General features: G+C 43.2%; 1 protein-coding gene across 1 annotated transcript in view; it reads left to right on the forward strand.

The window, feature by feature from the left end:
* The window catches only part of dele1 (DAP3 binding cell death enhancer 1), a 21,102-nt gene that overhangs the window by 415 nt on the left and 5,687 nt on the right, over positions 1-15,000 (forward strand). The window contains exons 2-9 of the mRNA XM_084086063.1: positions 2,789-2,870; positions 3,057-3,162; positions 4,226-4,400; positions 5,320-5,454; positions 6,033-6,163; positions 6,554-6,632; positions 11,668-11,810; positions 14,794-14,955. Of these exons, the coding sequence (XP_083942189.1) occupies positions 2,789-2,870; positions 3,057-3,162; positions 4,226-4,400; positions 5,320-5,454; positions 6,033-6,163; positions 6,554-6,632; positions 11,668-11,810; positions 14,794-14,955 (1,013 nt within the window). The remainder of the gene's footprint in view (positions 1-2,788; positions 2,871-3,056; positions 3,163-4,225; positions 4,401-5,319; positions 5,455-6,032; positions 6,164-6,553; positions 6,633-11,667; positions 11,811-14,793; positions 14,956-15,000) is intronic.

Raw genomic sequence — 15,000 nt, forward strand, 5'->3', positions numbered from 1 at the left:
TATGTTGGGTCAGTATGTTTGTGTTGGGTCAGTATGTTTATGTTGGGTCAGTATGTTTATGTTGGGTCAGTATGTTTATGTTGGGTCAGTATGTTTGTGTTGGGTCAGTATGTTTGTGTTGGGTCAGTATGTTTGTGTTGGGTCAGTATGTTTGTGTTGGGTCAGTATGTTTGTGTTGGGTCAGTATGTTTGTGTTGGGTCAGTATGTTTGTGTTGGGTCAGTATGTTTATGTTGGGTCAGTAGATATTTATAATAATATGTTATAATATCTTATATGTGTCCGGGGACCCCCAGGGGTCCTTGAGGGAGTTCCAGGGGGTCCCCAGCTAAATGATGGATAGTTAGGAACCAAATGGACAAATGGTCTGTAACTCAGAGAGTGTACAAATGGAACCAAATGGACCCTAACGGGTCCATAATCCCATTAGATTGGGGCATGTCAAACTGGGGGGTCCAAGAAATTAAAATGGTTGAAAATCACTGCTATAGAGCTGTAAACATCTTCTCTTATGGGGGTCCCTGAGGCATATCTTTTCAAATGGGGGTCCGTGGGCTAATAAGTGTCAATTTGGGGGTCCTTGACATGAAAAGGTTTGAGAACCACTGCTTTAGTAGACCTTGTATTGTGGGTTAGGGTTTAGCTAAGGTTAGGTTAGGTTAGGGTTAGGGTTTAGCTAAGGTTAGGTTAGGTTAGGTTAGGGTTAGGGTTTAGCTAAGGTTAGGGTTAGGGTTTAGGTAAGGTTAGGTTAGGGTTAGGGTTTAGCTAAGGTTAGGTTAGGGTTAGGGTTTAGGTAAGGTTAGGTTAGGGGTAAGGTTAGGTTAGGGGTAAGGTTAGGTTAGGTTAGGTTAGGTTAGGGTTTGGGTTTAGCTAAGGTTAGGGTTAGGGTTTAGGTAAGGTTAGGTTGGGGTAAGGTTAGGTTAGGGTAAGGTTAGGTTAGGGTTAGGGTTTAGGTAAGGTTAGGTTGGGGTAAGGTTAGGTTAGGGTAAGGTTAGGGTTTGGGTTTAGCTAAGGTTAGGGTTAGGGTTTAGGTAAGGTTAGGTTAGGGTTAGGGTTTAGGTAAGGTTAGGGGTAAGGTTAGGTTAGGTTAGGGTTAGGGTTTAGCTAAGGTTAGGGTTAGGGTTTAGGTAAGGTTAGGTTAGGGTTAGGGTTTAGGTAAGGTTAGGTTGGGGTAAGGTTAGGTTAGGTTAGGTTAGGTTAGGGTTTGGGTTTAGCTAAGGTTAGGGTTAGGGTTTAGGTAAGGTTAGGTTGGGGTAAGGTTAGGTTAGGGTAAGGTTAGGGTTAGGGTTTAGGTAAGGTTAGGTTGGGGTAAGGTTAGGTTAGGGTAAGGTTAGGGTTTGGGTTTAGCTAAGGTTAGGGTTAGGGTTTAGGTAAGGTTAGGTTAGGGTTAGGGTTTAGGTAAGGTTAGGGGTAAGGTTAGGTTAGGTTAGGGTTAGGGTTTAGCTAAGGTTAGGGTTAGGGTTTAGGTAAGGTTAGGTTAGGGTTAGGGTTTAGGTAAGGTTAGGTTGGGGTAAGGTTAGGTTAGGGTAAGGTTGGGTTAGGGTTTAGCTAAGGTTAGGTTGGGGTAAGGTTAGGGTTAGGGTGTAGGTAAGGTTAGGTTAGGGTTTAGGTAAGGTTAGGGTTTAGGTAAGGTTAGGTTGGGGTAAGGTTAGGGTTAGGGTTTAGCTAAGGTTAGGTTGGGGTAAGGGTTAGGGTTAGGGTTTAGGTAAGGTTAGGTTAGGGTTAGGGCTTAGGTAAGGTTAGGTTAGGGTTTAGGTAAGGTTAGGTTAGGGTAAGGTTAGGGTTAGGGTTTAGCTAAGGTTAGGTTGGGGTAAGGTTAGGTTAGGGTAAGGTTAGGGTTAGGGTTTAGCTAAGGTTAGGTTGGGGTAAGGGTTAGGGTTAGGGTTAGGGTTTAGGTAAGGTTAGGTTAGGGTTAGGGTTTAGGTAAGGTTAGGTTGGGGTAAGGTTAGGTTAGGTAAGGTTAGGTTAGGGTTTAGGTAAGGTTAGGTTGGGGTAAGGTTAGGTTAGGGTTAGGGTTTAGGTAAGGTTAGGTTAGGGGTAAGGTTAGGTTAGGTTAGTACCTTGTATTGTGAATTGTACTTCCATGTACTGTTGTTCTCATGTCTTACTAAATAAAGTACATCAATCAATCAATCACAATTCTCTATGAGAGACTACCATAGAGGTTTCACACGCACATTCCCACTAAACTGAGGAATAAATGCCACTTGAAATTTTTAAAATCAGCCTCATGGTGGCACTATAACAGGCTGATTTGCGTTTTTAACTATAACTGCACCGATCTGCGTGAATCTTTGCACGCGCACTCCCTAGAGGCCAAGGAAAAACATCTGCCCTGCATTTTTCACATTTTTTCAGCGCCACCAGGAGGTCGACTTATGTAAAACACATTTTTGGATATTATTCCTTCAGATTCTGTCCAAAAATCACGCAGATTGGTACACAGTATCTCCATAGTCATGTGATTGTGATGGATCTGTCCCATATTTCATATTCCTCAAAACATGAACGCAGTCAGTGTGCAATTTCTGTTAAATTTTGCACAGACATTCCTACTAGGCCAAGGAAGAAATGCCCCCCTTTTCACATCAGCCTGTTATAGCGCCACCAGGAGGCCACAATAATAATAATGACCTGGTGGAGACTTGTGCTCCGAGGAGCACTTTTTCTAGTTGTCTGTCTGTCTGTCTATCTGTCTGTCCATTAGCATATTGTTATATTAACAGGAAGCAGATGAGAATCTATTTTCAGTTTGAACTTTGACCCTTTGATGTATTCCCCCCATGCAGTTTTGAACCGTTGCCATGGCAATGCCCCCCTGCGGCTGACCCAGACCCACCATGTGGAGGACGAGGTCCTAGTGTCCACCAGGTAATGACCTTAATGAACCCTCTAACCAGGTCCTAGTGTCCACCAGGTAATGACCTTAATGAACCCTCTAACCAGGTCCTAGTGTCCACCAGATAATGACCTTAATAGAGGGTGGGTGTGGCCTGTGCCACCTGAGGCCACACCCCTCTGGACACGCCTCTGATTTCTATGATCCTTCTTCTTCAGCTCCCAGAAAGAAGATGATGGACAGAAGAAGAAGAACAAACAAAGAAGCTTTCAGTTCTGCAACGCTGAGATCCCTCCTTACACAGCGCTGGACGCTGTGGGATGGGTACGTCATTTATATACTGTATATCTACTGTATCTATCTATCTGTCTGTCTGTCTGTCTATCTGTGTATCTGTCTGTCTGTCTGTCATCTATCTGTCTGTCTGTCTGTCTGTCTGTCTGTCTGTCTGTCTTAGAGGGTGGTTTAATATGTATGCATTATCAATTTTAAATGTACATTCTTGATATAAAAAATACACAAAAATAGATGAACCGTGTAGTGGGTCTGCTCTAAAAACATATTCTTAAATGGTTTAGTTATAATAATGTAAAAGAGTCACATGATGTCTTTAATGTTTTAGTTATAATAATAATGTAAAAGAGTCACATGATGTCTTTAATGGTTTAGTTATAATAATGTAAAAGAGTCACATGATGTCTTTAATGGTTTAGTTACTGCTATTTTCACTGTGATATGCTTTCATAGATGTAGTATTATTGTCTCCGCCAAACTGTGCACACACACTCCCTGGATGCCAATTCAGAACCTCTGCCCCACATTTTCACACAGGCCTGTCATAGCGCCACCGGGAGGCCGATTTGTGCAAAACCCATTTTTTCACATTACTCCTACAGTTTTTAACCAAATGTCATGCAAATCGGTACACAGTATCTCTATAGTCATGTGATCAACCCTGATCTGTCCGATTTCCCATATTCATTCCTCATTGGTTAAGGTTGCCATCCAAAGTTTGCAGGATTGGTCCGTTTTGAACAAACTGCCTCAAATCATGAACACAGCTTGCGATTTCCGTGAAACTTCACACACACGTTCCCACTAGGCCGAGGAAGAAATGCCACCCTTTTCACATTGGCCTGTTATAGCGCCACCAGCAGGTCTAATTTAGCAAAACTCATTTTTGGAACAAAATGCCTCAAATCATGAATGCTGTGTCTGATTGCCGTGAAAGGCCTAAGAATAAATGGCACCATTTTCCCATTGGCCTGTTATAGCGCCACCAGGAGGCCAGAATAACGTACCTGACCTGGCGGAGACCTGAGCACTATTTTTTGTTATTATTATTATTACATTATTATTTATGTGTTTATTGGTGTATCTTCATCAGGGAGCAGCAGCAGTGATCTTCATGCACATGTGCAGGAGGATTCATTCCAGCTTCTCTTCAGGAGAAGTGGTTCCTCTGGGTGTGTCCTCCTCCTCCTCCTCCTCCTCTTCCTCCTCCTCTTCTTCCTCCTCCTCTCTGCTCCAGCGCTGTGGATACCACCTCCTCCTGGACACATGTGAGTCTGCTCCACCATGTGGTTGAAATAAGTATTACACTTTAAAGACATTCTGGGCTCATTTTTACGTCTGCTCAGACTTTTGTGTGTTTCAGTTTTTTAAGTTGCTTTGCTTCTAGTGACTGATATTGTCCTTCTAATGAACGTTAGACTCATTAAAACACACGTCTCTGCTTCTAGTGACTGTTATTGTCCTTCTAATGAACGTTAGACTCATTAAAACACACGTCTCTGCTTCTAGTGACTGTTATTGTCCTTCTAATGAACGTTAGACTCATTAAAACACACGTCTCTGCTTCTAGTGACTGATATTGTCCTTCTAATGAACGTTAGACTCATTAAAACACACGTCTCTGCTTCTAGTGACTGATATTGTCCTTCTAATGAATGTTAGACTCATTAAAACACACGTCTCTGCTTCTAGTGACTGATATTGTCCTTCTAATGAACGTTAGACTCATTAAAACACACGTCTCTGCTTCTAGTCACTGATATTGTCCTTCTAATGAACGTTAGACTCATTAAAACACACGTCTCTGCTTCTAGTCACTGATATTGTCCTTCTAATGAATGTTAGACTCATTAAAACACACGTCTCTGCTTCTAGTCACTGATATTGTCCTTCTAATGAACGTTAGACTCATTAAAACACACGTCTCTGCTTCTAGTGACTGATATTGTCTTCTAATGAACGTTAGACTCATTAAAACACACGTCTCTGCTTCTAGTGACTGATATTGTCCTTCTAATGAACGTTAGACTCATTAAAACACACGTCTCTGCTTCTAGTGACTGATATTGTCCTTCTAATGAACGTTAGACTCATTAAAACACACGTCTCTGCTTCTAGTGACTGATATCGTCTTTCTAATGAATGTTAGACTCATTAAAACACAGTTATCTTCTTCTTTTCCTCCAGTATGCAGGCGTGATGTTCTTCCTGGAGGCCGGACAGTACTGTGCCTGCAGGGGGCAGCAGAGAGTCAGAACACAGCCCAGTCACCAACACCAGACAGTTCCTCCTCTGACCAGCAGAGGGCAGACCTTTCAGCAGGTTGGTTTACATGTAGAATGGCCTCAGCTGTGGCTGAAGATTTTTTTTTACATTCTTTTCAAAAACACGTGAAACACGTCATTGGCACGTTGCGCCATAGCGGTAAAAACACGTGAAACACGTTAATGGCACTCAATGAGTTAATCAGAGTAATCAATTTAGTTGATTATAAAATGTTTTTTTTTTTTTGTCAATTTGATGATATATATTATATATATTATATATATTATATATATTATATATATTACTAAACATTATCCAAAATAAACACTTGTTGATTATTTGAGTATTCAAATAGTTCATTCATTGTGATCCTATAGTTTACTGAGACACTACACTGTCTCTGTATTCTATGTGTTTATTAAGTTATATTATATTATTATATATTGTTATATTATATTATTATATATATACATTCTATGTATGTGTATTGTTTATTGTAAGTCATTCTGGATAAAGAGCTTCTGATAAATGAATGTATTGTTTCAACAGAAACAGAAAATATGTTTATAGAAATTATTTGATTTGTTTTATGTAATTAAATGTTTTTATTGTTTTCTGCTTGGTCTGAACAACAGAAGAACTCTCAGTGTCTGATTGGACAGACAGAGACAGCAGAGAGACGTCTGATTGGACAGACAGAGACAGCAGAGAGACGTCTGATTGGACAGACAGAGACAGCAGAGAGACAACACAGGACAATGACGAGGTGAACGTCCAATCAAAACACAGCAGCGTCTCTCCTCCCTTTCGTCTCTGTTAGGGCTGTGTGTCATCTTTATGATGACATCATTATGATGACATCACCTCATTACACATAAGTTTTAATTGTCACAAATAATTGCGATTAACACTTTCATTGTGTTTGTGTTGTCCACTATGTGTCCTCTGATGTGTCCACTATGTGTCCTCTGATGTGTCCACTATGTGTCCACTATGTGTCCTCTGATGTGTCCACTATGTGTCCACTATGTGTCCTCTGATGTGTCCACTATGTGTCCACTATGTGTCCTCTGATGTGTCCACTATGTGTCCACTATGTGTCCTCTGATGTGTCCACTATGTGTCCTCTGATGTGTCCTCTGATGTGTCCTCTAAGGACACGAGGTTGTCAGAAGCAGCAGTGAATCTCAGCCATGTTGGTGATGCCAGTGTTCCTGTTGTCCTCAACATCATAGGTACACACACACACACACACACACACACACACACACACACACACACACACACACACACACACACACACACACACACACACACACACAAACATCTTTATTTGCGTTCACATTTAACACAAACTTGGTAAAACTCAACAATAAGTATTTCAGGATACAGGTCTCCATATAAGGCGACTGACAATAATCACAGACACTGAGCAGAATGTAACCAACTAGAAGTTCGGGCCGCTATGCGACCCGAACGTCTAGCGTGACGCGTCGTTCACTTTGCAGTGCCACCTTACAGGCACCTCACAGTGTGAGAGAGAGTTTTGTGCTCTCCTAAATCCACGGCAGGCTTTGAAAGTACCCACTTCAGAAAGAGGTGACGTGCATCACCTCTCCAATGACCAAAACCCACTTTGTGATTACTCAGACCTGGTATGGCAGACCTGTGGGGAGTGTGCAGTGGTGTACAATGTGAAAAGATAGTTGAAATCGCAGGAGATGAAGTTAGCAGTTTATTTGTGTAAAGGGTGGATAAGAATGAAATGGTGTGAAAGACAGTGGCGACGTCGTCAGGTCCACAGGTTGTCATGGCAGAGCCTGCAGAATGGGAGAAAAGGAGAAGGCAGGAATCACCTAAGTAGTTATGATGAATGGGCCTAGTTTATAAGTATGATTATGAGCATTTATGACTCTTTCTATGGTTATAGATTATTACTATTTATCACTATGGAAGCCGTCGAACTGGTGCGATCTGACGGCATCCTAGAATTTATAGGTAGGATGTGATGTCATGCTGTCGTGAGATTACGTCACACTGGCGTTGTGTCCATATTCGGGACGACCGTCTCATCGTCATCGTCGTCTTGGTAACAGGTTGGTTTGTTGTGATGATGTAGTGTAAAGTTTCAGACAGACAGTAAGAGTGATGCAACGTACATACACATCGTGATGTCATGCTGTCGTGAGATTACGTCACACTGGCGTTGTGTCCATATTCGGTGCAACGTACATACAACGTACATACTGACAACCGACATGGCTTATTGGTCATTCCTCACAACTGATTTATGAACATTACTTAGGCTTCAACATATGAACACAATCATTTTACATTTATAATAACATCCTTAAGACGTTGGTACTTAAGCAAGGAATGCCTCTTCCAGCCTAATGGTCTATTCTCTACTGTCCTCATATTATTATTGTTGTTGTTGTTGTTGTTGTTATATAAGATGGTCTATTCTCTACTGTCCTCATCAACAACAACAACATCATCAGGTGTATTATCTGTGACGTCTGAAAAGGCATCATTTTCATTATTGCTCTCATGAACATGACAGTTGAAACACAAGAGTGTTAAACGTTTTGGCAGATGATGAAACATATGAACTTTTGTCCTTGAATAATAGATCAACAATTCTGTCATGCCAACAACGTACATTCCCTTATATACATACCTGTATATATATACACATACACACAGACAAAGAGGAGGAAACGTATCAGAGAACCACAGAGAAAGATAGAGTCTGGGTGGAAGGACCTGTAATCTGACTGTAAAGGTGATTATATCCTCATCAACTACATCATTTTAGAACATTGTGTGATCTGCAACAGGAAGGCAAGCTAGCTTTCCTTGTAGCTTTAAACCAGTCCAGTGTTGTTGTTGGTTCTGCTGTTGTAACATTACAAGGTACCTCCGTGCTTTAACTGGTGATAAATGATGTTCTTTATCAATAACAGTAACCCTTACTGAGATCAAAGAGTTGGTACATTGTCAGAGTCAGGTCCAGCCCACTGTAGGGATACTCCGGTTCTCTCACAGAGGTCATTGAGGTCAGGCCAAACCCAGTAGCATGTGAGTCCATTTGAAGGTTTTCCTCTGAACCTCAGGACACTTGGCTCGCCCTCTCTTGCCATCAGAGGCACTTTCATACTTTTACATCTCTGTTTCATATCTAGAAACAGAGAAGATCTAGCAAGTTCCCTGACAGTCTTTTCATCACTGTTTAGCATGTTTATCAAGTGAGCCAAAATAATGTCTCTGGTGGTGTGGGGGTTAAGTCTGAACCACTTCCTCACACAAACTATTTAGTCATTTAGTTCACTAGGTGTTTTGCCTGCTAGGTGAACATTGGAGAAGAGGTGGTGAGTTCTGGACAGGGCTACCTGCCTAATACTTAATGAGTTCTGGACAGGGCAACCTGCCTAATAGTTAATGAGTTCTGGACAGGGCAACCTGCCTAATAGTTAATGAGTTCTGGACAGGGCAACCTGCCTAATAGTTAATGAGTTCCAGACAGGGCAACCTGCCTAATAGTTAATGAGTTCTGGACAGGGCAACCTGCCTAATAGTTCATGAGTTCTGGACAGGGCAACCTGCCTAATAGTCAATGAGTTCTGGACAGGGCAACCTGCCTAATAGTTCATGAGTTCTGGACAGGGCAACCTGCCTAATAGTTAATGAGTTCTGGACAGGGCAACCTGCCTAATAGTTCATGAGTTCTGGACAGGGCAACCTGCCTAATAGACAGTGGTAGTGGTGAAGCATCCATCAGGTTCAGCCTGGCTGTAAACTCAGTCGTGATGTAATCAACCTGTTCTTTCCCCTGCTATGTTAAATTCTATGAATAGAATCTATGAATATACTCTGGCAGTGAAAGGTGTAACTTTAAATAGGTGTAACTTAACAGCATGTGTCTGTTTGTGTCTGTCAGTCAGTCAGACAGACAGACAGACAGACAGACAGAGGATTTGAAATGTGTCTGATTTGCAGTGATAATTATGAACTGCCGAGTCACTGTCAACCGGTCAGGATTTCTTCATAGTGTGAACAGTGAATGCTTCTATTATAACTATGAGTCTTCATAGTGTTAATGTTGACAGCACATTTTCATTTAGTTTTAGTCATTAGTGTTTTGAATAAAATTCCATTTAGTTGTAGTCATATTTTAAGTCATCTGAACTGTTTTAGTTTCTTCTTCTTTGTCTTTCGGCTGCTCCCGTCAGGGGTTGCCACAGCGGATCATTCGCTTCCATTTGGCTCGGTCCTCTGCATCCTCCTCCGTCACGCCCACTGCCTTCATGTCCTCCTTCACCGCGTCCATGTACCTTCTCTTCGGCCTTCCCTTCCTCCTCTTCCCTGGCAGCTCCATCTCCAGCATCCTCCTCCCAATGTACTCCCCTTCCCTTCTCCGCACATGTCCATACCACCTCAGTCTTGCCTCTCTCACTTTCTGTCCCAGCGGCTCCACGTGAGCGCTTCCCCTTATGTACTCATTCCTGATCTTGTCCACTCTCGTCACTCCCAGAGAGAAGCGCAGCATTTTCATCTCTGCCACCTCCAGCTCCGTCACCTGCCTGCTGGTCAGTGCCACAGTCTCTAGTCCATACAGCATGGCTGGTCTCACGACACTGCTATAGACCCTTCCCTTCACTCTCGCTGTTTTAGTTTGAGTTAATAAATCTACAGTTGATTTTGTTGACAAAAAATATTTTGGTCATAATATCTGATTTTACACTTGGTTGCATGCTGACAATAGCCGGCGTTGTGAGCTTGTAGATCTGCTATTTTCAGAGTGCAACACCCGAGCGCAACCAAACATAAAATGACTTGTCTCCACTAGTCTTAGTTCTACTGGATCTCTTCTCCTCTAGTCTTAGTTCTACTGGATCTCTTCTCCTCTAGTCTTAGTTCTACTGGATCTCTTCTCCACTAGTCTTAGTTCTACTGGATCTCTTCTCCACTAGTCTTAGTTCTACTGGATCTCTTCTCCTCTAGTCTTAGTTCTACTGGATCTCTTCTCCACTAGTCTTAGTTCTACTGGATCTCTTCTCCTCTAGTCTTAGTTCTACTGGATCTCTTCTCCTCTAGTCTTAGTTCTACTGGATCTCTTCTCCACTAGTCTTAGTTCTACTGGATCTTAATATTCTTATATTATACCATTATATACTACATACACATTATTGCTGTACTATATTATACTATCATATATATCACATATTACACTATTATATGTGCTACTATTGTTACTGTTACTACCTGCACTGTCTCTCTCTCTGTCTCTGTCTCTGTCTCTGTGTCTCTCTCTCTCTCTCTCTCTCTCTCTCTCTCTCTCTCTCTCTCTCTCTCTCTCTCTCTCTCTCTCTCTCTCTCTCTCTCTCTCTCTCTCTCTCTCTCTCTCCTCTTTCCCCCGACACGGTCGAGGCAGAAGGCCGCCACCCTAGAGCCTAGGGCCTGCCTGACGTTTCTTCCAGTTAAGAGGGAGTTTTTCGTTGCCACTGTCGCAAAAATTGCTTGTTCAGGGTGGGATTGTCGGGTCTCTTCTCTACATGTAAAGTGTCTTGAGACAACTTGTTGTGATTTGACACTTTAATAAAATTGAATTGAATTGAATTGAATTGGATCTCTTCTCCACTAGTCTTAGTTCTACTGGATCTCTTCTCCACTAGTCTTAGTTCTACTGGATCTCTTCTCCACTAGTCTTAGTTCTACTGGATCTCTTCTCCACTAGTCTGAGTTCTACTGGATCTCTTCTCCACTAGTCTTAGTTCTACTGGATCTCTTCTCCACTAGTCTTAGTTCTACTGGATCTCTTCTCCACTAGTCTTAGTTCTACTGGATCTCTTCTCCTCTAGTCTTAGTTCTACTGGATCTCTTCTCCACTAGTCTTAGTTCTACTGGATCTCTTCTCCTCTAGTCCTATCATAACATTTTAGTCTAGTTTGTATTTGTTAATAGATTTTGTCTAGTTTTAGTCATCATATCTTAGTTTTTATGTACTTTTTATTTAGTTTTTGTCAGTGAAAATATGTAGTCGACAAACATTTATCTTCATAGTTCAGTCAGCGAAGTTCACACTGGTGTTCACAGGGTTAGGGTTAGTTAACAGGGTTAGGGTGTTCACAGTGTGAATTGGTTAGGGTTAGTTAACACTGGTGTTCACAGGGTTAGGGTTAGGGTTAGTTAACACTGGTGTTCACAGGGTTAGGGTTAGTTAACAGGGTTAGGGTGTTCACAGAGTGAATGGTTTCATTTGAAACGCAGGTCTTCAGAGTGCTGAACATGGTGATGACGAGGCAGCGTTCGTGTGTTTCCACATGGGGGCGCTGCAGGGCTACAGGAAGGCTCAGTTCAACACAGCCGTGTGTTACGAGACAGGAAGAGGAACCACACAGAACCACCACAAGGTACGTGTTTAACCCTAACCTTTGTTCTCTGAGTGAAGAGACCATCTCTTCACCCAACATATTTATATGTATGGGGAATGACCCCACCTCGCTTAAAACATGGATATTTCTTTAAGACACACCAGTCCTACTGGCACGCCCGGCTAAATAAGGCCCAGGTGTGCGTGATTACGTCTGGAGCGTTGTCCAGAGTGTTTCAGAGAAGAGAGAAGAGTCTAGGACGTGTGGAGCGTTGTCCAGAGTGTTTTAGAGAAGAGAGAAGAGTCTAGGACGTGTGGAGCGTTGTCCAGAGTGTTTTAGAGAAGAGAGAAGAGTCTAGGACGTGTGGAGCGTTGTCCAGAGTGTTTTAGAGAAGAGAGAAGAGTCTAGGACGTGTGGAGCGTTGTCCAGAGTGTTTTAGAGAAGAGAGAAGAGTCTAGGACGTGTGGAGCGTTGTCCAGAGTGTTTTAGAGAAGAGAGAAGAGTCTAGGACGTGTGGAGCGTTGTCCAGGGTGTTTTAGAGAAGATAGAAGAGTCTAGGACGTGTGGAGCGTTGTCCAGAGTGTTTTAGAGAAGAGAGAAGAGTCTAGGACGTGTGGAGCGTTGTCCAGGGTGTTTTAGAGAAGAGAGAAGAGTCTAGGACGTGTGGAGCGTTGTCCAGGGTGTTTTAGAGAAGAGAGAAGAGTCTAGGACGTGTGGAGCGTTGTCCAGAGTGTTTTAGAGAAGAGAGAAGAGTCTAGGACGCGTGGAGCGTTGTCCAGGATGTTTTAGAGAAGAGAGAAGAGTCTAGGGCGTGTGGAGCGTTGTCCAGAGTGTTTTAGAGAAGAGAGAAGAGTGTAGGACGTGTGGAGCGTTGTCCAGAGTGTTTTAGAGAAGAGTCTAGGACGTGTGGAGCGTTGTCCAGGGTGTTTTAGAGAAGAGAGAAGAGTCTAGGACGTGTGGAGCGTTGTCCAGAGTGTTTTAGAGAAGAGAGAAGAGTCTAGGACGTGTGGAGCGTTGTCCAGGGTGTTTTAGAGAAGAGAGAAGAGTCTAGGACGTGTGGAGCGTTGTCCAGAGTGTTTTAGAGAAGAGAGAAGAGTCTAGGACGTGTGGAGCGTTGTCCAGGATGTTTTAGAGAAGAGAGAAGAGTCTAGGGCGTGTGGAGCGTTGTCCAGAGTGTTTTAGAGAAGAGAGAAGAGTGTAGGACGTGTGGAGCGTTGTCCAGAGTGTTTTAGAGAAGAGTCTAGGACATGTGGAGCGTTGTCCAGGGTGTTTTAGAGAAGAGAGAAGAGTCTAGGACGTGTGGAGCGTTGTCCAGAGTGTTTTAGAGAAGAGAGAAGAGTCTAGGACGTGTGGAGCGTTGTCCAGGATGTTTTAGAGAAGAGAGAAGAGTCTAGGACGTGTGGAGCGTTGTCCAGGGTGTTTTAGAGAAGAGAGAAGAGTCTAGGACGTGTGGAGCGTTGTCCAGAGTGTTTTAGAGAAGAGAGAAGAGTCTAGGACGTGTGGAGCGTTGTCCAGAGTGTTTTAGAGAAGAGAGAAGAGTGTAGGACGTGTGGAGCGTTGTCCAGAGTGTTTTAGAGAAGAGAGAAGGACGTGTGGAGCGTTGTCCAGAGTGTTTTAGAGAAGAGAGAAGAGTCTAGGACGTGTGGAGCGTTGTCCAGGGTGTTTTAGAGAAGAGAGAAGAGTCTAGGACGTGTGGAGCGTTGTCCAGGGTGTTTTAGAGAAGAGAGAAGAGTCTAGGACGTGTGGAGCGTTGTCCAGAGTGTTTTAGAGAAGAGAGAAGAGTCTAGGACGCGTGGAGCGTTGTCCAGGATGTTTTAGAGAAGAGAGAAGAGTCTAGGGCGTGTGGAGCGTTGTCCAGAGTGTTTTAGAGAAGAGAGAAGAGTGTAGGACGTGTGGAGCGTTGTCCAGAGTGTTTTAGAGAAGAGTCTAGGACGTGTGGAGCGTTGTCCAGGGTGTTTTAGAGAAGAGAGAAGAGTCTAGGACGTGTGGAGCGTTGTCCAGAGTGTTTTAGAGAAGAGAGAAGAGTCTAGGACGTGTGGAGCGTTGTCCAGGGTGTTTTAGAGAAGAGAGAAGAGTCTAGGACGTGTGGAGCGTTGTCCAGAGTGTTTTAGAGAAGAGAGAAGAGTCTAGGACGTGTGGAGCGTTGTCCAGGATGTTTTAGAGAAGAGAGAAGAGTCTAGGGCGTGTGGAGCGTTGTCCAGAGTGTTTTAGAGAAGAGAGAAGAGTGTAGGACGTGTGGAGCGTTGTCCAGAGTGTTTTAGAGAAGAGTCTAGGACGTGTGGAGCGTTGTCCAGGGTGTTTTAGAGAAGAGAGAAGAGTCTAGGACGTGTGGAGCGTTGTCCAGAGTGTTTTAGAGAAGAGAGAAGAGTCTAGGACGTGTGGAGCGTTGTCCAGGATGTTTTAGAGAAGAGAGAAGAGTCTAGGACGTGTGGAGCGTTGTCCAGGGTGTTTTAGAGAAGAGAGAAGAGTCTAGGACGTGTGGAGCGTTGTCCAGAGTGTTTTAGAGAAGAGAGAAGAGTCTAGGACGTGTGGAGCGTTGTCCAGAGTGTTTTAGAGAAGAGAGAAGAGTGTAGGACGTGTGGAGCGTTGTCCAGAGTGTTTTAGAGAAGAGAGAAGGACGTGTGGAGCGTTGTCCAGAGTGTTTTAGAGAAGAGAGAAGAGTCTAGGACGTGTGGAGCGTTGTCCAGGGTGTTTTAGAGAAGAGAGAAGAGTCTAGGACGTGTGGAGCGTTGTCCAGAGTGTTTTAGAGAAGAGAGAAGAGTCTAGGACGTGTGGAGCGTTGTCCAGAGTGTTTTAGAGAAGAGAGAAGAGTCTAGGACGTGTGAGAAGGTTCACACAGCCCTCCTGTGTTAGTTTGGGGTTATTAAAGTGTGTTTGATTTTAACTTCATATATACAGTTTGGTGATTCAGATATGTATATAATGTGTATGTTATGTTTCTACCAGGCTCTGCAGTTCTACCTATGTTATATATAATATGTTTATAAAATATGTATAATATGTATATAATGTTATTTTTCAGGCTCTGCATTTTTACCGGCAGGCGGCTGCAGGGAATCATACTCAGGCTCAGTACCGTTATGCAAAGCTCCTCCTGGGCAGCAGAGGGCGACAGAGGAGCACAGAGGAGCTGCACACAGCCATCAGCCTGCTGGAGAAGGCCTCAGCAGCTGGACTCACAGAGGTCAATGTTTACATTAATAAGTATTCTACATAGTATTTGTATTTT

The sequence above is a fragment of the Gymnoscopelus microlampas genome (genome assembly GCF_963454915.1).
Source record: "Gymnoscopelus microlampas genome assembly, chromosome: 18".
Lineage (NCBI taxonomy): Eukaryota > Metazoa > Chordata > Actinopteri > Myctophiformes > Myctophidae > Gymnoscopelus > Gymnoscopelus microlampas.